The sequence below is a fragment of the Pteropus medius genome, unplaced genomic scaffold, assembly GCF_902729225.1.
Source record: "Pteropus medius unplaced genomic scaffold, Ma_sr-lr_union100, whole genome shotgun sequence".
NCBI lineage: Eukaryota > Metazoa > Chordata > Mammalia > Chiroptera > Pteropodidae > Pteropus > Pteropus medius.
Genome location: NW_024340696.1, coordinates 25,246,987 through 25,271,271, shown reverse-complemented (window position 1 = coordinate 25,271,271; position 24,285 = coordinate 25,246,987). Strand labels below are relative to the sequence as shown.

At 41.3% G+C, this 24,285-nt stretch overlaps 1 protein-coding gene and 1 pseudogene across 4 annotated transcripts; both read right to left on the bottom strand.

The window, feature by feature from the left end:
- Nucleotides 1-207: 207 nt before the first annotated feature.
- Nucleotides 208-21,957, bottom strand: PRDM1 (PR/SET domain 1). 4 transcript variants are annotated; one of them, XM_039869564.1, is made up of 7 exons: nt 21,486-21,957; nt 19,669-19,917; nt 12,995-13,114; nt 9,423-9,675; nt 3,385-4,490; nt 2,790-2,918; nt 208-2,408 (listed from the first exon to the last, which is right to left on the bottom strand). In XM_039869564.1, exons 1-7 carry the CDS (start codon nt 21,525-21,527, stop codon nt 1,836-1,838), a joined length of 2,472 nt encoding a protein of 823 aa, XP_039725498.1. In that variant the 5' UTR covers nt 21,528-21,957; the 3' UTR covers nt 208-1,835. The 4 variants fall into 4 exon arrangements, with proteins under 4 accessions (XP_039725498.1, XP_039725506.1, XP_039725524.1 ...); XM_039869572.1 differs by lacking the exon at nt 21,486-21,957 and adding an exon at nt 20,192-20,443; XM_039869590.1 differs by lacking the exons at nt 12,995-13,114; nt 19,669-19,917; nt 21,486-21,957 and adding an exon at nt 10,766-12,986.
- On the bottom strand, nt 16,335-16,450 carry LOC120609842 (uncharacterized; annotated as a pseudogene).
- Nucleotides 21,958-24,285: the final 2,328 nt, after the last annotated feature.

Here is a 24,285-nt window from a genome sequence, read left to right as displayed (position 1 = left end):
GAAGTTTTATTTCTGTGACTTAGGTGTGGCCACATAATCATAATGCGGCAAAACAAAAATAAAGCCATTTTAGATTGTCCTTAATAGGAAAAAACAATGTCTCTCTTTCTCCCTGGTTGTTCTGTGGTCCCCACCTTTGCACAAAGGTTTTAGGGTCTTTTATAATAGCGAGGGGTGCCCAAGCTCACCAATATGATTGTGAGGTCATTGAGTGTTAAGCAAAGTCTCAGAAAGGGTTTGATTTTTTTTTTTTTTTTTTTTTGCCTTTAGGAAAAGTAGGTTCTTTTACATGGTTTGGCTCACAATTTAAGTGGTTATAAATATATTATATATACACATGGTATAATGGTATAAATAGATTTATAAATATACATCATTCTTTGCTACACCTTGAATGCTGACATGTAATCTTTGGGCTTAGCAGGGTGAAAGATAGAATGGTGCCCATTCCATCTTTCTGGAGCACACTTAAGTTTCTTGTCTAGAGTAGCAAATCATTAGGTAAGACATCAATCATTTCTTGCACTAATGGACACACTCGATGAGGTAATTGTTGTTCAACAACTTTGCAATGCCCTTTCATCTTCAATTAAATTAACCACAAAATGTAAAAACACAAATACTGAGGAAAATCTGAGTTTTACAGAAAGAATACAATTGATGTGTTGGGGATAGGAACGTTCATTACCCGCTTACACCCTAAGACAACGAGAATACCCGTTTTTTGGTTTTTTTGGTTTTAAAATGTGGCCTGAGCCTATTCACCTCAAATCCTTCTTGGTAGAGCACCACGTTTGTGCAATTTTGACATAACAACAACAATAACAAAACCCAACGACAAAAACAACACTCAGACTCAAGCTCCCAAACCTCACACATACAAAACCATCTGTGCTTTGGGAACATTTTAGCAGTGGTTTTAAACATGGCATTTTGTCTTCTTCACATTTTCAGATAATAAGGTGGGATGCAGAAGTCACGTGGCCACTCCGAATGGTCACATGACTTTGGGGGTGGGGTGGCCCTGCTGTTTGGAGAGGGAGACAGGTTGGCAAAGAAAGCCTTGTCACCTTTCTAGTACATCTATGGCTAGGGAAAAATAACTGAACTATCTACAGAAACATAAAAGATTCCCTTTCTTGTTTTTTCTACCGAAGGTATTATTGGGTAATTCTGCACACGTATCCCCAAATTATAAAATGCCGTTCAAATGATATGATCCTGTGAATTACCACATCAACCATCTAACTTTGGCAATATCAAACCTCATTTTCAAACCATTACTATAGAATGAGGTTGACTGAAGTGATGTGTTTGTTGACTCAATCTTAGGTACTGAAACAGATGTGCAGAAATTATCTACAAAGAATGGTCACAAGACAAAAATATAACATTTATACTCAAATTACAAGAATTTTTCCAGTCATTGTAAACTTTTTTAATTATTGCTTTTGAATGATAAATTGTATAATAAATTATGAAGGATTATCATTGAAAAAATAATTATGGCTAGGCAATAGTCTTAGCGATGGGAAGGCTATGCAAACATATTCACACAAATATTTAAAATACACAGGTTCAAATATATAGATGGGGTGTAAATAAGTATATATATATATATAATATGTATATATAGTCTTTGCCTCATTTATGCCCTGAGATTTCAGTAACTTTGGAGTTCCTTCTTTAATTCCAGAGAGGTGAGGGGAAACCATTTGCCGTCAGGAGAGCTTTGCAGAACTGGAATTATGTACACGCAACTTGTTACAGGCACCCTGACTCTCCAAGTCATAAGTTAAAAAACAAAACAAAACACTTTTCGTTTTCTGAAAATCTTAAGGATCCATTGATTCAACTGTTTCTTGTTTGACCTTGACAGGTCCCAGAGGTAGTGGGTTGCTGTGAGGCAACTTCATGAGGGATGGGTCTGATGACTCATAAAGGTTACACCCTGAGAGGAGTCCATTCCCCATGTTTCTTTGCAAAGACACTTTCAGGCCAGTTTCTTCTTTCTCTTTTCTGACCACAGCCAGAATTTCCTTCTCCACCACAGAGGTCACATCGATGTTGTCCTCCATGTCCTCGAGCCGGTCGGCATTGTCACTGATGTCAAATTTCTCGATTTCTTCGTTGATTCGGGTCAGGTCCTCCAAAGGCAAGCCCGTGGCCGGGGCCACTGGACAGTTCCCCTTCAGGTGGACCTTGAGGCTGCAGAGATGGATGTAGCTCTTGTGGCAATGGGCACACTTGTGGGGCCGCTCCCGGGTGTGTAGGCGCTTGTGGAGTTTCAGGTGCACAAACTGGGTGAATTTGGCAGGGCACACCTTGCACTGGTAAGGTTTCTCGCCAGAGTGGAGTCGCAGGTGGGTCTTGAGGTTGCTGGTGCTGCTAAATCGCTTGTGGCAAACCTACAGTGTGGGGAAGAGGGCAGAGAAGGGAGAGGGGAAGACCGGAAGATTAAGAGTTGCCAAGGGGAGGGGCACATTTACGAACCAACACCCAGCAACTCAGGAGGAGAGAAGCCTTCCTGTGGTACCTACGGTGTGGCATTAAGCAAACAGGGCGATGTGGCCACATTGCGCATGAGGTGGTGTTTATTTCCCCCACCATTTTCCACCCACTGGAAGCCGGCTGTGTCATCATCTCAGCTCACAGCGGGTACAGGGCTATCACCCCATGGCAAGGCAGAACTGCGCTGGCTTAATCTGCGGGCTCTATGACCTAGGGAGGGTAACTCCGCAGACATTTTCCACTAAGGTTAAAAGTCCTACCCAGAAAATACTGCCCACCTGGCATTCATGTGGCTTTTCTCCCGTGTGTACCAGGTAGTGTTTCTGCAGGTGGGCGAGCTGAGTAAAGCCTTTGTTGCAAGTCTGACATTTGAAAGGCCGTTCTCCACTGTGCACTCTGAGGTGGACCTGGGAAGAAGCCACACGTGTTAGCTCTGCTCTTAGATGGCTGGAAGAGTTAATATTTCTGCCTAAGGACTCAGGCGTTTATGATGCAAACATCTTAAGAACAGCATCAAGACAAAGTCTTAAAGAGAACGAATAAAGCCCCATGTTTTCAGAACCCTTGGTTTTGTTTGAGCTGAAGGAACAAAAGTCACAGGCTAGCAGGGACTTTAAAATGATCTTCTAGCCCAAACCCCATGACTTCAGTATTCAGAGGAAACTCAGGGGAGGTGAAGTAACTTGTCCAAAGCCACACAGCCAGAAGTGGCAAAAGCAGAATCAGACCCACATTCGGGATTCCCAGACTGTCTCACGCCACTGAAAATGAAATTTATAACCTGTGGAAAGCGAGCTAAATACGAACGTGGTGTATGCACCTGCAGGTACAGATACCAGCAGAACCATCTGACTGCTCTATTTTGAGGCCTACCTTCAGATTTGAGAGCTGGCCAAAAGTCTTGGAGCAAACGTTGCATTCATACTTAATCTTGCCATTCTGCTTCTTCAGGGGGTAGGGAAGTGTCTTGTAGCCAGTCATGTTTCTTTTGTTTTTCATGAGATTCATGGCTTCATCACTGCTGGGGGGTGCCATCGCTGCTGAGGTAGCTTTGGGCTGCACCACGTGTTCTGCCGTGGCAGCTGTCCCTGCAGTCGGAGACCCGCTGGTGGGGCTACATGCCTTGTCCTTCATGCTGGCAGCGGCCCCGGTGAGGGAGAAGGCACTGTGGGGCGCTGGGACCAGCACCTCTCTGGGATGGTCAGGCTGAAGCAACCTCCGGGCTCCTTCTGAGGGCAGTGAGCTGGGGAGAGTGGCGGGGTTGAGCATGGGGTGAGGCAGGTTGCCCCCACCGAGGAGATTACTATAGACAGGGTACAACCTGGGGAAGAGGCCAAAGTTGTTGATGCCGTTGATACTGCCCACAGTGCTCAGGCTGTTACAATTCATACCATAGGGGGGTAAGAGAAACTTAGGGTAGTGAGCATTGTAGGACGGGATGAAGGCCGGCGAGAGGTGGTGGGGAGGCGCGTATCCAGGGTAAGCACCCAGACCTTCAGTGCCATAGGTGTAAGGGTAAGAGTCCCGATGTTCTTGAGAGCCAGGAGCCAGAGGTGACACGGACACAGTGTTCCCCGGGCTGCTGTGGGGGCTGGAGCTTTTGAGGCTTTGGTCGGGGCTGCTTCTTGCTGAGGGACTGGGCGTTGTGGAGGACGGAATGGGGGAGTGAGTGATGTATGTCGGCCTCTCCATCCCATAGGCCAAGGAAGCTTTCAAAAAGTCTTCTGCTCGCGGGGCCCGGATTGGGTACACGACTCGAGGGTAGAAGGGCATTTCGGGGCTCCCATTCCTTCTGAAGCCGTCCATATCCTTTTCTGAAGTACAGGGTGAAATGTTCGAACGGTAGAAGTCCTTTCCCTTGAAGGGGCTGGAGTCCAGTTTTAGGATTTCTTTCACACTGTACTCTCTCTTGGGGACATTCTTTGGGCAAAGGTCATTTTTCTCAGCGCTCTGCTGCTTTGGATGGCTCTGGGTTTGTGCTGAGATAAAGAAGAAAGGATGATTACTCAGAGGGGTACAGAGAACCGAAGTGAAATTGCCAAAGTTGTTCTCTCCTTGAGAAAACCTGAGCACCAGCTGGCCACAAGTGAAAGACACCTGGTTTCTCAACACCCTCTCATGCCGGAGGGCTCGGGGCCACTCACTCAAAACACGGCTCCATTTCCTTCTCAGCAAAACAGGGTCACCGGCAGCATCAATCAAATGAATAGCGCCGTGTGGATTATGTTCTTTCCACTAGCAAAAGGTCTTACGATGGAAAAGTGCTGTTCAAGCTAGAACAGGAGAGCTTGCTTCCATTAAAATGGGGTGGAAAAATACTGGGGTCGGGGGTGTCATAGGTTAATAAGTGTTATTCTGAGGAAATCAGCACACCCTGTGAACTAGATGTGAAAGATTAAGACTCATTTCAAGTAATAAGCAGTCATCAATTTTCGCCTCGATTCTCATTTAATACAAATTTGATAAAAACCCTGTTCAAACTGCCTTTGCCAAATAACAGATTAGAAATATAGATGCCACCCCTTCCCCTTGAATTGCTGACAACACAAGAATTTCACCGAGGCTTTATCTGGTCTAACCAGGCTCCCAGCAATGCTGTCCCCTGGAATCACAAGGTGTGACACAGTCGTCTCTGCCAAACCACAACAGGCACGTCCCAAGCCAGTTCAATTACTTAGAACACCAAAGAAAGCAGGCAGCTAAGATGAAAGCATTTATTCCAAAAGACGGCATATTATTACTTGGTAAATATGCTATTTAGGAACAGCAGCAATGAAAAGGGCATTTCCAGGCCGTCGCCAGCCCTGCCCCTCCAAACACACAGAATAAACGATGCCTTCAGGAAAACACCAGCCAGAACAGGGAAGACCAAAAATTCCCTGCTCAGCCTTATTTGGAAATCAAAAGTAAAACATATGCTGCTTAGTTGGAGCTCGGATTATTGGAGCTCCAACCTCGGAGCAGGAGCGAGTTGAAGGCATCAGCCGATGGTGTGTGTTAGATGCCACGAGAAGCAAGAGAGCTCTTGGCCTTAGCATTATAAGAGAACAAGATCTGGGGGGATCAGGCTAAAGCCTCTGTAAATGTATCACTCATTGTCTCAAAAAAAGGGTCCCTGTTTGGTTTATTGAGACAAAACTCCAGGCTTGGTATCTGATAGGTCTAGAAATGAACTCAGTGGAAGTCCAGATTCCAAACTCTTCAAATCTATTCTCTAGGCTGACAGGCTTCAGGGATCTGATTCCAGTTTGAAAGCCCCTCAGAGAATGTTATCTGCTGCTGGCTGTTATCAGTTACTCACGGGTGAGCCAGCAGCCCCAGAATAAACACAGCCAAGACACTATCAGGCAAGATGCTGATGGGGGCAGTGATGGAAAGCTTGTTGAGGGAGAGGGATTTCTGAAGCCACTAAACCAAAATAAATATCCCCTTATCAGGCCAATATCAGTCTTTCAGGGTTTTTATTAGTGAGGCCCAGCAGGCAGGAAGTTCAAATCGTCACTTTTGTTTTTTAAAGCTGAAATGGTAAAGGAAGAGAGACAGCTAAGTTGGAAAACTGATAGGCAAGGCATCTATCTCACAGCCACAGGAAGGCATTTTATGGAGGTGAAAAAGAATGATTTGGAGGCATCCGTAGAGGCCCAAATTAAAAAAAAAAAAAAAAAGATCACCTTAATATGATGAAAATACAAAACACTTCATCGTCATAACTTTCTGCCATTTTTATATAGCAAACTACATCTAAGTCTCTTAATTTTTCTAGTGGCTTCAATATTCCTTTAATTCTAAAATTCAACCAATTACAGCCATAAGCACAAAGTTTAAGTCCATCCACAGCACTGTCCCTCCTATTTAGTCAGGTGTTCTTCCTAAGCACCTCAATAAAGAATTCAATTATTGAACTGAAACAAAGCCAATGATTGAGCCAACAAACAAAAAAGTCAGAATTCATCACTTTCTACGCAAAATACTTAACACAGTGCCCGGCATGTAATAAATCCACAATAAATATTTGCTATTTCTTATGCCTTCATAAAAACAAATTTATATCTTATTCCAAAACAATATCCAGAGGAAAGCATGAGCCCTTCTTAAGATGTTCTAAGGTAGAAATCATGGCATCCATACGAAGGTAAACTTCAAAAAATTATCCTTTAGCAGCTGAGTAATCGGTGGGATTGGTGTCATTTCTGACTCTCCCACTCAGCAGCAGCTTGAGTTAACATGAAAAAGAAAATCAAGATCTGTTTTTGTTCTTAAATCTTAAATGGCTGTAGGCGGTCAGAGTCATTTCAAGAGTGAACTGCTTCTGAAGGCTCTGAATGGCTTAATTATGCCGACTCACATTTTCGATCTATAATAAGAACCCCCAAGACTACAAGAAAGAACCTAGAAGTTCTGCAGTAGGCAAAACAAAGTCTGTTTTCAACTGAAACTGAGAAAGCAGATTAACATTTAGAAGTCTATAATTTGGTCAACTGTTTTCTAGATGGGTTAGTTAGATAGATAGAAAAAAATACCAAAAAACTTGGGAGGGGTAGGAGTTAAACTTAATAGCTCCGATCCCCCAGCCCCTTTAAAAAAAAAAAAAATCCCAATTTGTGATTTCTGGCTACTTATTTTTCTTTATCTTTGCTTCAAATCTCTTCTTAAAACTCTGCTAGTTGAACCATCACTACCATTCAAAGCCCTCACGGAGATCCTGGCACAGACCTTCATTGTGCTTGAAGCATGGAAACCCAACACAACTCCCTTGTAGACACAGTCTACCTATTAGGCCTGATGAAATAGTGGAAATTTTCCTGATCAGAGTCTCAATCATCAGTTACCACACCTAAGACAACTGGTTTCACAATTAGCAGTGGGAGTCTTGGCTTAATGTGACTGGTTATTGTTAACTCTCCTTCTTTACTATGAAGACTAGACAATGAAGGGTACTTGAAAATGTTAAACCACCATTTAGAAAAAAATTCTGCCTAAGCTAAAAGAGATATTTGAAGGAAGATAGGTGTCATTTCACAGGATGTAAGTAAGTTGCTTCTGAACACAAAGGATAAGCCCTTGAATTTTAAAATACTGCACAAAGCCTTTCATATGGGGAATAAAAAAAAAAACAAAAAAAAAACGAGGTCATCAAAACCTTTCCTTGATTGGCAGAGAGTGAGGGACGTATGCAAAAATGCTTTCTTGTGGTTGGTGCAAAGTCACTGGGGTGGGTCACCTGAAATGGAGTTACTGTTTAAAAAAATATCAGTGTTTCTCTGAATTCATGAATGATTAAACTCAAAGAATGTAAGGAGACCCTCGAGAGGAAGTGACTCGCTATGCTGAGAAAGTTAGGGGGAAGCAGCACATGTCTCCATGAGATGCCCCGCTAGAATATAAGATGTCTTTTAAACTGGGCCCTGAGCCCTGGGTCCAGCATATACAGGTGGTGAAATAGCTGAATGGCTCCTGGGACATGACAGAAGATTCTTGAGAGCACTGAAGAGAGATGAGGGAAAAGAACAGAGCTACCTTTGGCCAGGACCTGATTATACCTATCATGCTCATGCTGAAAGCCAGTTTATTTCTGAACATTCTAAGACTTCTTCCTGAAGCTCAGGGGTACACTTGTGTATGTGTGTGTGTGTGTGTGTGTGTGTGTGTACCACGAACACAAATTTAAAAGGTGATTCTATGAGGAGGAGGGGTCCTTCAGCTTTTATAGCTCCTGCTTTTCAGAAAACTACAAATATAGACTTGAGATCATAGAGAAATCAAGTAAATTAGGCACTGTGGAATGAACACCAAATAGCTATAGCGTTGGATTATACCTGACTAGGATAAGTAATTGGTTTGTTAATTGGTCCTAAAGCTGAAGTCAAAATGCTAGTCTACGTTAATATTAACATTCATTCCAAATGTCTTAAAGGTAAAAGTGTGAACTAAATCAATTTAGCTTTCAGATAAAGCAAACGGGACAGCATATCAATGATTGATGAATCTGGATAAAGGGTGTCTGGGAATTCCTTGAATTAGTCTTGCAACTTATTCTTAAGCTTGAAATGATATCGAAACAAAAAGTTACAAAAATTTCAGCATTTAAATGCTGAAACTTTTAAACTGAAAAAGTTTAAAATTTAATTTAAAAATTTAAATTTAATTTTAAAAAATGCTTTAAAACTTAGTGTAACTGAGAACGCAGCTATAGTTACAACAGGTTGGCATTTTATGGTAATTCTTAAATCATTCATAGAGATCACTTGAGAATGTCTAAGAGAGGTCATGATAGCATCTTTAACCAAATAAAAAAGTAAAAGCTTATAAACCTGAGGAACTGAGAACTCGTTAAGATAAAGTATAGGTGGCTACTGCAATACTGATCAGGTTATCAGATAATTAGGTTTTTACCATAAGGAAGGAAGCTAAGATATAAAATCTTGTTATTCGTTTAGAATAGATAGTATTTGAAAATTATAGCTGTGAGTTTTTCTGCAATCAATCTTTTATGTTCCACATCAGACCATAACTTGGTAACCAAATGTGCGTCTCTACAATATGCCAATACACATTTTAAGCCCTGGCAAATTACCACAAACAAGGGGCTATATCTTGTATGCTCAGCATGTCAGGACCAATGTCTAATACTCCTACTTGCTCCCTTTTAGATAGATTAAAATTGAACATGTATTTCTTCCTGTAATTTTTTGACACTCAAAGTAGCTCATAATACCTTTTAAATGATCAAGTTTTATAATAGGAAATAGGAACTAAAAAAATTTTTCCTCTCTTCTTAGTCCCTGGTTTAAGCCACCTACTTGGCCCAACAGATGAAGCCATATAATTAAACAACATGTTATTAGCTCATAGGGGCAGGACTGACATGAATGACTGGTATTTAAAATTTTTTTGTTCTGTAATCCACTTACTGAGATTCATCATTGTCAGCTCTCCAGGATAAGGGTAGTGAAGCCTTTCTGCAAAGTCCCGACAATACCACACAAGAAGCTCCTGGTTGGCAGGGATGGGCTTAATGGTGTAGAAGTAGATGTTCATCCCGTTCTGACATGCAGCCAGGTTTTGCTCCCGGGCAGAGTGTGCAGGATTCACATAGCGCATCCAGTTGCTTTTCTCTTCATTAAAGCCATCAATGAAGTGGTGAAGCTCCCCTCTGGAATAGATCTGTCCAAAAGAGAAGGCAGACATGTTAAAGAGTCAGCCCCAAAGCCAGGGGAAGCTTCCCCTGCACCTCTAAGAATAAACACAGCAAGTGCTCTGTGTGATTTCTGGTCTCCTATTGCTTAGTTAGAAAAAGAATCTAATCGCTGTAGCCAGGGTAGTCTTGAATCAGCAGAAATAAGGGCGGAAACAGGTAAGACGCACTTTGTCAGTTACCTTTTCCATTTCGGTTTTATCATCTTTTCACGTGTGGGGGAAAATAACAGATGAACGAAACACAAAATTTCATTTAAGGAGCTGCCAACAGACAGATCAAACCACCACAGAGTCCTACTTTTGCTACAACAGCGAATGGCAGATGGGCGATACTACTAACTTGAGTTCCGATTATGCTGGCTTTTAATGCTTTGAGTCACTGGGTAGAAGACCAAGCCGAGTGAATACGTCAAACTGAGTCTCTCAACTTTTTCTATGGCCTCTGTACTTGCCATTTCCTACACCCCCGCCCAAGGCTTAAACTATGCAAACATCCTCCACCCCCAAGCCTCTGAGTCCAGAAGTAACACTTGTTCATATGAATACTTGGAACCTTGCCTTTTTGTGGAAACACTGGGTGGGGCAAAGGTGAACTTCACCTGCCATAACAAAGAGAACACCGGGACAGAAGCCAGAATTTGACAGTCTACTGAAGAATCACTTTTCCTCTTGATAAACATGTATGGCCTTGTCAAAAGAGGGAAGAGGGAACCCTCGTCTCTGTGAGGAGGTTGGTCAAAACACCGACTCAGAGCCATAGGCATGTGTTTTTGGAAAAAGAACAGGAAGACACTATGTCGTTCTTTAAAGGCAACGCGTAATGAAGAATTCAAAGTTGGCCCCATAGTAATAACTGCTGGTTAACAGATGCACTCAGGGCACTCAGTAAAAAGGCAGAGGTCAAAACAGGGCGCATCAAAATATCTGTTCTCACTGAAATTAGTTCATAAGCAAACTCCTTACCCTTCCACAGAAAGTTTCTCTCTCTCCCTCTTTTTAAGATGTACCACCCTTTTCTTCAGACTTAAGTATTTCCTTATACTTATATAATCAATACCTGGTCATCTGCAACTTGTAGTCTCCAAGTAGTGAGGCATGGTTCGTAGCAGAAATTGCTCTAACCGGACAGCAGGTTATTGCTTTGTTCTTAGTCACATACTGACTGCGTTAGTCTATAAATCGGTTCTGTATTTCGTTCAAACTTTATCAGAGACAAAAAGGAACTCTGTCCCTTTAACGCGGGCAGTAAACACCAGAATCACTTTCTTTTAAGAGTAACTTCCTGTAAATTCTGAAGGGGGAAATACATGTGGCTTCATCAAAGCAGCTTGTGAGAGCTTTTGCGGTGTGTTTTGCTAAGAGAAAATGGAACAAGGCTGGGTGAATTCTGCTATCAAGAGGGGTTTTCAAGTTTGTTTACTCTGATGTGCAAACTTCCAGGAACATGGGGTTCCATCGCTCTTGCACTCTTCGCTGGGCGGAAACTGCTTTCTAAAGCTACGGGTGTGTTGATTCCAGTCAGCCTTCCACAGACTACAATTTACTGTATCCTCGTTTAAAAACAGAAATATCGATGCCATGAAGTCACATACACACACACACACCCACAAGAAAATAAAATAATGCATACGTCAAATGAACACTGCTCCCTATCACCTCACTACATTTCCATATATTATCAAGAAGATTAAAAACGTGCTGACTCATAGTACAGTTACAAGAAATGTCACTGGTTTCTCAACTTGAACATCCCTTCTCTTCTTTGACTGTGTAATTTGCATGAAACTTTTTCTTTCCTTACAACAGATGTTCATATTCCTGCCAGCAAAATCAGGATGCTTTTAACAACATGTGGGAAGTTATCTCCTACAATATCCTTTGCATGTGAAAAAATGATTCAAATAAATCCTCCCCCAAAAAAGCATTTCAGTTACTTAGAGAACCAGGGAACCGGGGCAGAGATAAGAGGTTCTTAGGTATTTCTTGCCATTTGTCGAAATGACCATGAATAAATGAAATTTATGCTAGATTGTCTTAATTCAGACCTGCGACTCCAAGAATTATATACCTTTAGGGCTCCCGTCTGACAAGACTTGACTGGCAGTAAAAGCAAAAATGCGCTCTCTTACATTTTGCCCATTATAAATCATGCATTTTAAGCACGAGTAGTTACTAAATAAAAATTGAGCGTGCACAATTCTTAGTGCTCTCTTTTGCTTAGAAATAGTATAATAAATCTAAAAACGCGAAACTTCCTGGATTTAAAAAAAAGTCTTAGGAAACAGCTTCTGAATGGTCCTCAAATATGTCTTTTATCAAGATACTTGTTCAAAGATATAAGCGTTCTAGGTGAATACTGGCCAAAGTAAGTACAATCCAATTTTTATTTGTTACCGTTCAGCTATTTCTGAAAAGAATTCAAATAATGGCTCCGCAGCAGTCATGTGATTTTTATGCAAGTATGTATGAAAAATTACTTATAAATTTTGTAAGTGTACTTTTATTTTCTAATTGAGGTAAACTAAATATCCCAGAGAGATCTACGGGAAAATGGAAAGCAGTCTGACATTGTTCTCTGTTCACTCCTAGTTCAGGGTCTTCTACCCAAGGGTTCCATCTAATTAGTTCAACTTTGTGGTCCTTTCTAACCTGATATTCCAAAGAAAACTGCATTGGCCAGACTTTTTGACTGGCTGTTATAGGGGAGTTTATCATCTTGCATGATTGTAAGCATTTTCCTGATGCTATGGGTGTAATCTACATACATAGTCAAATCCCATAGTTTTATGGTGCAGACTAGTCCCGAGGTCCATCTCCATTCCCGTCAGTGCCAACTTCCTTCCATCCTTCCTTAATGACATTTATTTTCAAGACAAATCATATATGATTATTCTCCCATTCAATTAACGTTAACTCAGCAAGAAATCAAGAAGAGGTGAAATCTAAGGCTTGGTGACTCATTACTACTTCCTTGCAGAGAAATGCAAATGAACTTACCCTTGAGGCAAGTAACAAACTGTTTTCTTTCATCACAAAGCTCGATGAATTGCAAAAATTAAGATTCACATATAGTCCATATCTCCATCCCAAACCACTTACAGGCTGTTTCTCCAGGGCCAAACATTGAGCCAGTTTCTTCACACTCGCTTAGAATTCTGCGTCCATGGGAACCCTGAATACTTGTGGCGAGGCCCAGTACAGGTTGAAAAAGGAAGTGACCCAGCAATTCTAGCTCCATTTTTTTTTCTTAATATATAATGAGTCTGGAAGAATTTTTCCTACTTACCCGCCAAAAATATTTCCTGTTAGCGTTCTTGGGAACGGTATCATTGGTGTAGATTTCACCTATTAGAGGTCCAAACCGTGTTCCCTTTGGTATGTATTCTTTACTCATCACTCCAATAACCTAAAGGGGTAAAATGTATGAAACGGTTACTGGACTATAAAATATTAACCAATCTTTTTAATTCAATGAATTGATTGTCAAGTGGTCATTGCAACCAGTGATGAGGACATTATGGTATGGAGAGCAGACATTAGTGGCGCCTACATAATTAACAACGAGTTTCACCTTAGGGCAAGACCATTTTTGAAACTCCTAGGTCATAAACAAATATTCAACAAGCATTAAAATAGCCTGGAGGATTATTCTCCAGTGACTGAGGGTCCTTTGTTTTCATTACTTTTTCTGCTAGAAGAACAGAGAGGGTAACCATTCTGTTTTAGAATGAGAATCAGATACTGCAGAATTAGATAGTCCAGGTTAGACCATTTTGGCCTGCTCCTAGTTTCTTATTTCTCCTTCTCTCTCAAACCATAAACAGTGTATTTGAGAGGAATAAAATAGTTTTAACCTCAGAAACCAAAATAATGCTTTTTGGTTGTTCCACAAAGGCCTAAGGAACCAGAAACCAAGCATTCTATTTTTTTTTCATCCCAGATGAGGTTCTTTTTTTTTTAAATATAGCTTGCACGTTCTCTTTTACGAAGAAAGATCTTTTAACTAACTGTAATTTTTGTTCTTTTCTAGAATCTTCTACTACACAGTGGTCAAAAGCCCTCTTTTGAAATGGAATTTATACTGAGGAGAGTTGTGGGTTCTAAGATCTGAGGAAATGACCTTCTCAGACTGGATGTATCACACATTCTGACTTTGTAGGGCCTTGGTAAAGAAACATGTTAACTATGCCAGTTCCTCCTTGATCGTAAATTTCTTTAGGGGCAGGGGGGTGAAAAAAAATCACCAACCACAAATCAGGAAGCAATTCATCACTATTCAAAAAGTGCTCTGCAAGTAGTCCTTTATACAACATTTTGCACTTACAGTTTTGTTTTGATTTTCACTCACTCACTTTTCCATTTTTATTTTCTTTTCATCCAAAAGAGCCAAGAAATTACTTACTAAACACTATACTGAAATGGACCAAGAGGAGAGGTAAAAAATAAAATTTGTTTCCAGTTTTTATTATCCCTAGTGGCTCCTGTGTAATTGTATACCTGAAATGGTAGGCTCAAATTTATGAATCAATAAATGTTCACGGTGGAATCTAAGATTTTGGTTATGATATTCACTGACACCTCATTAAATAGCACTGAGAATTTAAACCTCTGTTTAAATAGATATAGAATAAGCACACCTATAAGGAAGGAACAACCGGTCTTTCCCATGTACATTTCTTATCAGCCAATGAGTTTTTAAAAAACAATTTAGTATTCACTATACAAGTCAATGAAGCATACCTAGACTGGAAAGACAGAAAATAAGATATTTTCCTACACCTAACATAAGTTGAAACAAGGTTGGTGAGCTAGTGTTATTTTTGGTCCTTTATGAATTTCTGGCAGAGAGCTGAAAAAAGCAGATGTTCATTTCATCCTCTCCTTCTGCCTTCATTTACATCTATGTGCTCTTTCGATAATAGTTTGTAGTTATTGGTATTTGTTGACAGAACAACTACTGAGGACAGGAGCACCTCAGGACAGTCTCGAGATAAAAATATATACTAAAGCTTAAGTAGACTTACTTATTCAGAGACTCACTGTTTATGATACATTATTGAACCGAATGAATTTAAAAAATTCATGGAATTGACTTCTATGACACGCCAATCCTTTGGCATTCATGTTTGAGTGATTATTCCATAATATTAAAATGACGAACAGGAAAAACAAATAATGTCATTTGTTGGTGAGCCAATAATTAGTAGTTGATATTTTCAACATATCCACTTTGAAGCAGTAATTTTAAGAAAGGTACTCAACTGGTTCGTCGACTTTGTTTTAAATTATAGTCTCTTGCAGACAGTGTCTTAGGAGTCAGAGCTTGAGTACCAACAAGGCGAATTACATTGAGGTCAGGGTTTTTTGTTTTGTTTTTTTCAAATTGCCATTCTTTTTAACCAATGGGCCTCTTACTTTTCAGCTACCAATTTTACATTAGGAAAACACAGAACATCCTCTTATGGCCAAAGAGAAGTCTACTGGAATCCTGTTCCTACAAAGGAATTTGCAGGAGACATAAGCCACCTAACACCTATTTGAGCACTATGGGCAAGTCACTGGGGAAGCTATAAGGCAGTACCAGAAATACCTCTTGCCATCTAAAACCTTACAAATGCAATTCAGCAGGCAAGACAGAACAACTAAAAAGAAGAGGGTCTGTGGTGGAAGAGAGATCTATGAAAATCCTCAAGCCCCAAACAATTAAAAGAGCCTCAATATTAGATTTTCTTTACAAGTGGGACAGAACTTTAATATTTTAAGTTCCTATTACACACGGAACTATAGGATACATACAAACTCACACATATGGAGAGAGACACAAATTCGTAGAATTTCGAGGTTGGAAGGAATCGTGTACCTTGTATGCCATCTATATCTATTCCCAATCCAGTACTCTAATACATGATAAACACCTTCATCTTGAATCCATATCTGAGACACCTTATTCAGAGAGGACATAAGAGCTGCAATTGTTAAATTACAGTGCTCCGCCAGGTAACTATGGTGCGGAATAGGAACCAGGGTTGTTTTTAATGGGAAGTAGAAGATCAAGTCATAGTTCTCCCTCTGGCCCTGGAAAGATCCAGATGTAAATCTTAGCCAACAACATTCTGTCCTTGGAGCAAGCAAAAGATACAGAAAGACTTGGTGTGTGCCTTGGATTTTGCAGTTCTAAAAAGACTAATTAAGAATGTATTCACCTAGTTTAGGAAGGAAACTTCATTGGAACTGACCAGGGTCCTAAAGAATTTCTGCTGGGGACAGGCTGCTGTGTGCCTTCCATAAACCTATCAGAGACAGGACACAGGCTTCAATGTTCCCTTGCCCTCCAGAAGCTCTTCAATGCCTTGTGTTATGTATGGAGCTGACCCCTCCGCCGTGTGGGCAGATCGGTCTCTGTCAGCAGCCTCAGTTACAGAACACACCCTGCAGTCCGTGGCTTCCAGACAGCAGTGGGTTTTAAGGGGAAACATCATTCAGGTCTAAATGTGGTATAAGCATCCTCACCCTGGATTACATTAAGATCATTTTAATTACTAGCCATCTCTCCCTCTCCTCAAATCCCCTCCTAAAAATGCCTCATTCGATTAAAATTCTATTTTGTTTATTTTTATTATTATTTATGCCTACAGCACCTGGTGTTCCTAGGTGGTCTCTCATCCAAGTACTAACCAGGCCCAACCCTGCTTAGCTTCTGAGATCAGACATCGGGCTTGTTCAGGGTGGTATGGCCGTAGACCATGGACCGTGGCTCCACTGGGGCACGAACCCAGGACCTTCTGCGTGTAAAGCAGACATGCTAACCACTATACTATGGAACCACGTCCTAAAATTCTATTTTGAATATATGGATATCTCATTGAGATAACTAGAACTCTTTTGTGGACCAAGTCTTTAGCCTATAATGCATACCATTTATTTCAAAGGGGTGGAGTGAATGGACATGTTTTTGAAAGGTTTCCTCCTTAATTACCTTTATATTATAGGAAATGTAGTAATGCCTCATTGTCTCCCAAATAAAAGGCAGTATGAAGAAAAGGGAACCGCACGTTATGGTGAGATACTTTTTACAGATGACTAGAATTAATAATGGACTTTAATCAAAATGGACACTGAGCTAGTCCCATCATCGGTCTGATGTTTATCACCACACGACTTTGAGAGGTCAGACAGAGAGAGCCACAGAGCTTCTAGAATGCAATTAACCCCAGTACAGGCTACTGCTTCTAAAATATAAATGTTTAAATTGATCTTTCTGTATTCAAGTATTCATAGAAAATTATTTCAGGAGGACAAGGGGAAAATCCCCCTAAAAGAATAACTCATCAGTTACAAAAGTTTTAAAGGTTTTGAATAGTACATCTATATTTGGTTTGAGTTCTGGAAATAGGAAGTAAGAACCGCCTCATTAAAGGTGCAGAATGATTCTAAACCAAATCTAAAAATGAGGGTCAGGATTAGAAATATGGTTTGTATGTTTTGTTTTTAAACTAAAAGAAAGAAAAAAGGTGCTGACACATAGCACAAACTCATAATGAAAAATGGTCTTGTTAAAAAAAAATCCCCAAGTATGTCAGCACAATAGTACATAATGTAACATCTTCTACTACTTAAATGAAAACATTTAAAGAACGGCAAGTTAAATCAGTCAAATCAGTCAGATAAAAACTGCGTGTAGAAGAGCTTTTTTCCTATTTCCACAGTTTATGGGACTGAAAGGACTAACTGAGTAATGGTAATGTAAACATTTCATCAATCCTAAAGGTCTCTGTTCTGAACTGGTTTGCAGCAATCATAGCCACAATGGCCCAACTCCAGAGTCTTCTTTCACCACGTGAATGGAGCTGTCCTTTCCCAAAGTTCAAAAAGGAGGATGGGAGAAACAGAAAAACAGGTACAAATTCCAGAGTCAGCTTTAGACAGTATTGTATTTACGTTGGTTTTCTGATTGCTTTTATGATTCGGGACTGAAGACGTACTCTTCTAGGCAAATGTTTCAGTTAAATAAAATACAGGAAAATAGAATAAGAGAACCCTGATCTCTTATTAGGTTAGTTTTGAAGGACCCTCTTTAAGAATATAGGAACTGCATTTTATTTTATTTTATTTTTTTGCATGCTGAACGTACTAAAATAGGGAGCTATACGTTCAGAGGGGAAAAAAAAACTAAACAAGCTTAATAAAGGATCAGTCTGAAATGTGTTCAGATGATAAATAAAACCACAGTGACACCAAGAGGGGCCAGAGTGGCATAATCAAGAGGCACTGGCTGGGGAAGTCAGAACTTTGCTCTAAGTCTCAGTGCTGGCTCTAACTACACAGCTCGGGTAAGTGACTATCTTTCTGAACCTCGGACTATGTGATCGAAGGGCATTGCCTGATTTAACTATGATTTAAAATAGAATGATGGAAATTGAAGAACTTGAGCTAAGAGCTGAATTGAGGATAAGCACATTGTAGAATTAAAAAGCAAAGATGACCCACAGAATGGAGATTTATTTCAACCCCAATGGGTTGGACAGGGCAACACGGCACAAATAAACCCTGGGAACAGACCACTATTTGGTCAAATCTGATATGGGAAAAAACACACTACACCTTTTAAAGCTACAGCCAAACCTTAAATACTGAAACAAATCCTACATTGATTCCAGGGGCCACATATTAAGAGACTTTCTACTGAGGAGAATGTTACTTTAGAAAGAGGTATAATTAAGGCCGACCTCTGGGGTTAAATTTTTAGTAATGTTCATGTACAACTACAATTTAAATTTTGCTTTTTATACAATCTGCCTTTACTCTCCCAGCAGGGGGGGAAAAAAAGGTTACTCTTTAATGAAACGCAAAGCAGAGTTGCTCTATTTAATTTTAGACAGCTGTGTCTCCCCCTCACCAAAAACACTGAACTCAGACACAAACAGGAAAGAGACAAAGTATTTCCCAAACAGGCTCCCCGGCTCCTTCAAATGCTGTTCCTTAGGGAAGGAGGAAAATGATTTGCCATGGCTGTAACGAACAGTCCCAGTATCGACTTATCACAAATGATCCTCTTCTCACTACTCTCTGAAGGAACAGAACTGACAGTGACCTGTGGCCACGGTGGTGGTACGAAGTCAGCTGAGAGCTGGATTCCTTCAACTCAGCCCAGCAGCAGTGAGAGCAACTGCAGTAGCCGAGTGCTGGAAACAAGAGGTGGTTCTGCAAGTTACTTCACAGCTAAACATCACGCCTCACTATAATTGTTATATAAAAGGGTAAACACAAATCCTTTGCTCATTCCAAGTTGGGGTTTTCGGCCCCTTTGAAGCAACAAAGAGTGTACCCACTTCAGAGGCCAGTAAGGAATCAGCCTGCCAGCCCAGCAGAGTAGCTTCCGCAGATAAACAGTGGTGTCTGAAGTCATCCGGACAGAGGACACTTTTACATGAACCTCTTCACGGTTTATGCCATCACTTCAGTTCATAAACACCTCAGGGTTTTGAGAATAATTTTAGAAACCCAGCCAATAAAGCTGGCTTGTTAAAAAGAATAAAGCCATCTAATGACCAAAAGGAGAACAAAAAAAAAAAAACTATAACAAATGTTTTTTCTAAGAAAAAGTTTTCTCCCTCAAAAGCTACCGTACACCTGGGGGACCCAGGGCCAGTGAGTACAGCATGGGCAGCGGCTCTCTCTCAGCTCGCTGACAATTTTGCCCACCCCATGCTACAATTCGGCTTTTCCAAGACATGTCATCTTGCCAAAAGATTTTACTGTTTACTAATTAGTATGGAACAGTGGAGGGCTGAAGGAAGTGAGACAGGACTGACTTAAGCAAAGAGAAAGCAAAGGACGACATGAAGTGATCAATTATTTACTGGTACTTACAGATTCTCACAGAGATAGGAGGCCTCAAGGGCAAGTAGGGAGATTTGGCCTCAGATGCCAATCTTCTTCGGCAATAAACCAGAGGCTTACCTCTTTGCTGTTTGTGGCATATTTGAAAAGCAGATTCCTGGGTAAGGATGCCTCTGCCTGAACAGAAGTCCCTCCGTCGGCTCCAGAATCCCAGGGGTGGTCGTTCACAATGTATGTACACTTCTCTTCAAACTCAGCCTCTGTCCACAGAGTCAGATCCGCGTCCTCCATGTCCATTTTCATGGTCCCCTCAGTCCCCTCTGCCAACCCTTGAAACCTCACAGCGCTGGAGCTACACTTGGGGGCAGCCTGGAAGAGAAGGGGAAGGCCTTTAATCCCCATTGTCCTGTGGCTCTCTCCACCAGAGGCTATGACTAATACAATAGTCTGAAGACTTTAAATGCAGATGAAGAGTGCTTGGTACAGTTGAACAAGAGCCAAAAAGCCGTGTAAAGAAGATTGCCTTGAAGAAGCAGGGTTTCAGAATGCTACTCTAAGTTTAAAAAAAGAAGAAGCAAAAAAAAAAGAATGTGGCAACTTCGGGGTGGGGGAAGAACCTCCTCGGAACAATCCTTGGCTTTACCTCTCACAGCAGAAAAATGTTGTGGGCACTCGGTCCTGTGTCCCAGAACGCCTGGGGTCATGGCTGCCAGACCCTCAGTGCTGTGGAAAAGCTGCCTCAGAAAAGTGTCACAAACAAGGAGAGGAAGAGGAAGGAGCTCTGTCTGCCTGTGAATGAAGCTAAAAATGGAAAGCGCGTGTGGTGCAGGAGCGGAACCCAGCCTGCCTTTTCCAAATGGGGAAGACTGAAGTTTCCCACCAGCTCCCAAGGCAAAACAACTTTCAAAATGGCCATTGCCCCCCCCCCCCACCCACTGCTGCCACAGCTGCTGCTGCATGCTGTCTTTCATCCTCTCAAGACTGGAAAGGATCTTTTCCTGCCAGCATCACCGAGGTACAGCTTTTCAGAAATTATTTGGACCACAGGAAAAGAGGAAGAAAACTGGGTGAAGGGGGGAAAACGCCCCACAGTGTCTTTGGACTTGTGGGCATCTCACGCCAATTTGAAAAATCAAAAACAAAACATAGGAATTCCCAGGAGAGAATTCCTTCAGGAGCTCTCAGCCACAAATAGCACTTTCCATTTAAATCTGAAAGTGTACAAATTCCCAGAAGTCATTGATGTGCTACAGTTTACTGTAACTAAAGTTATAACAAATAGAGAGGACTCAGAGGACACGTTCTGCTTCCATTTGTAAATGGATAAGGATGTTTCCGCAAGTCTCCCCTCACCCGCAGGAAAAGTGCTTTCCAAAGAGAAATAAAAGGTAATCAACTTCTGCAATGTTTTCCCATAGAGACATGCTGATAAAAAGGAACATGGGTATCATTTCCACGTAAGAGCATGCCCTCCTTTGAATGTAAACAGAGCACTGTGGAAGTCCTTCAAGGTGGTTTCTATATTCTTCTATCTCTTTCCTAAATATGATGCTCTTCAAAAAAGTCACAGGCGAAGTTATCTTTCCTTCAGTTACAGTTCAAACAACTTCGCTTATTTTTATTTAGTCGCAACATGTACAGTCACGATGCCAAAGAGATGTTAAAATAAAACAAAAAATTTAAAATTAAGCCAACCCAGAATAGTTACTTTGTTTGACGAGGGGTGGGCGGTTGCCGTTACTGAAATTTCAATGAACTGACAATTATGCCTAGAACTGAAAGGGTTAATGATTCATAAGGAAAAAGTCTTACAAATGTTTGACAGTTCTAAGTGCCTTAAAGCAGAAGCATTTCTGGTTTCTACCGCGACTACGTTACAAAAAAAAAAAAAGTTTTCAGATCAATTTCAGATTTAAAAACAAGATCAAGTTCCTTACCAAGGTCGTACCCACACGTTTTTCCAAGCAAATATCCAACATTGGAGATAAGTGTCGCTCATCTCTACACAGCCCACATTTCCTCCGCGTCCCCTCGCGGGCTGGGACTGACGCGCACCTCGGCGGTTCCCTCCTTATCTAAGGCAGCCCGGGCGCCCGCGTCCCGGCCCTCGGCGGCGGACAGGTGCTGCGCGCTGCTCTGCCTCGCCGCAGCACTGGAGGACCGAGTCTCGCCGCAGCACTTTCAGTCTGTGTTAACCAACGCCGCGTCTCCTATCCCCTCCCTGAAGGAGATTTCCCATTCGTCCGACTCACTCAACACCAGCTTGAAGTGGGAGGCGTGGCCACACCTGGACTCGGCGGAGCCGCGCTTTGCCCAGCCCAGTGCTTTCCCCCCCGATTGCGAGCCTGCGACAGCTTCCTCTCTTCGCATGTGAATCTCAACATTTACTTGGAATCTTCCTACTCCCCTTTGAAGGCACTTAACCTCAACGTTTGCTCGAGCTGTATTGAATTCTAAATACTCCAGACCGCCCTCCTTCCTGCTGTGGCTTTATAAGGGGGCTAACATTCTTTACATTCAGAGAAACCAAAAAATTAGCTTAAAATGTTGTAGTTCCTCGGTTCGAATCCATCGCTACAGATTATACAAAACTTACTTGAAAAGAGCAAGTGAATTATTTTTGCAGCTAATGTAATAAAATGTAGCTGTCTAGTCCTCAAGCTATTATTGCCTATGAAATACACAGTTCTCTTTCTCTTACGAACACGCGCGCGCTGCACACCCACCTCCACCCACCCACACACACACAGCCACACACACACAGCCACACACACACACACACACACACACACACACACACACACACACACACACACACACACACACACACCCTGTAAGCTTCCATTTCTCCCAACCAAAATGCATTGAAATTTGGCAGAACTTCCCTATTTTAACTATTTAGTAAATAGCGAAATAGGAAAAAGTTATCATCTTACAGATTAGTTTCTTTGCCTTTTCTCCCCTCCCAAACCCCACAGCCATACTTCCGAGGAGTGTGTGAGCAGTGTAGTGTGTAAGCGAAGTGTATAGCATTAATCGTTTCTCAGTTAAAGGGAATGTTGAACTGGTCACTGCAAGTGGAAGGCAGACGGAGGCAGTAATTAGTGGGGCTCATTCTGAGCCTTGTCCCGCTTTTCCTACAGCCCCAGTCAGTCTTCTGTTGAAGGAAGGACATCCTGTGATGATGGCATACAATGTCCTGTTTGTTTATTATTAAGAGCGTGGACCTTGCATTCCTGCTTCTCATTACAAAACAAACCAGATGCTTTACTTCCTTCAATGGTCTTGTGCCTTCAGCAAGGAATCCTCTAATTCAGACAAACAGTAATGTAAAGGGTCCATTTATAGCTGGTACCCCTTTACAATTACTGTTTAGATCACTGACACAGGAGTCTCCCACTTTTCCTGCTTACCTCATGTAGCTGGTTGTTTTTAAAATCATCTCTCCTCCACCTTAGGCTTCAATGTCTTTTCTAACATTTTAAATACACATGTGCATACACACCCACGTCCCAACACACACACACACACACCCCCACGTACACACACCCAGTCCCAACAAAATAATATCAACTTAGTCATACAATGAAGTGGACTTCTGAGTATTTGTTTACAGGAAGAAACAAAACCAGGCAAAACAAAATTCTAACTCGATCACAAAAATATGTCTGTTTATCTTTAAAAAAATTTTTTCTCTTTTAGGATGCTTTCCTAGATTTTTGGGGCGGGGGCAGGGGAGGCAAAAGATTATTTGCCAGGAAATGGTTTTTGTGTCTAAAGACCTTCTACAATCTCTGTTGTACAGAACAATTAAATTCCCACTAGGGGACATAGTAACACACTCTCCTGCTGACCTGTCGTTGCACGTTCTGCCATAGGGGACGCTAGCACCAAGAGGAAACAGGTTTAGTTGGCAAATGTGCTAGGAGTATAAAACTGAATGAACAGTTCCTAAGAGTTCTCACAAAGTTTCAAGATGATAATTAAACAAGAGAAATCCAGCCTTCTCGAGAGAGTTTATTAACTGATGCTGAGTCAGCACCGCAATGAACAGAAAAACAACGTAGTCATACTGAAGGCCAGCCTGCTGTTCAGTCTCGCCTGCAGATGTTTAAGAGTATTTCACTTCCCTTTTAGAATCCAGCTCTGTTCTTAAGTCACATATACCATGCAAGTGCTGGTGAGTCAACCACGATGGAGTAAGGGAATAGGGAAAAAGTTGGATATTTGAGGTGGGAAGAGGCTATTTTAAGCCAAATATTTACTTTAATGACTGGAAGATGCCAGTGAATCAACTCACTGTTAATTAATATCAGCCTGCACTCACCTTCAGAGGTGGTGAAATGGGCTTGAGTCTAGGGAGGACGCAAACTTCAAATACCAGTATGGGGCTTAGCCGGGCAACCCTAAAATTAGTTCCAGGTGTTCCAGCTGAGCTGGAGAAGGCCACGAGTGGAACTTTAAGGAAAATAAATTTTGAGACACAGAGTGTTAGATTATAAGATCCTTCAAATGTTTGCTTCTGTCTAAAATAATACAACCCCTCCCCCCTCACCAAACCAAACCATTTTTTATTGCAATTATAGTAGTCAATGATAGGCGATAACATAATTTAAAATGCAAGATGTAAAAAAGGAAGAAATAATAATGGAAAGGAAACATGTCCCATAATAAGAATAAGCATGTTCATATAGTCATTTTTAGGTATTGTCCAGCACAAAAATGTCAAAGGGGAAG

Coding starts and splice junctions, on each gene's coding strand:
- PRDM1 (XM_039869564.1), bottom strand. CDS start 21,527: ATGTTGGATATTTGCTTGGAAAAACGTGTGGGTACGACCTTG. Junction 19,918..21,485: donor AACGTGTGGGTACGACCTTG/GTAAGGAACTTG, acceptor CTTCTCTTCCAG/GCTGCCCCCAAGTGTAGCTC. Junction 4,491..9,422: donor GCTGACAATGATGAATCTCA/GTAAGTGGATTA, acceptor TCTTTATCTCAG/CACAAACCCAGAGCCATCCA.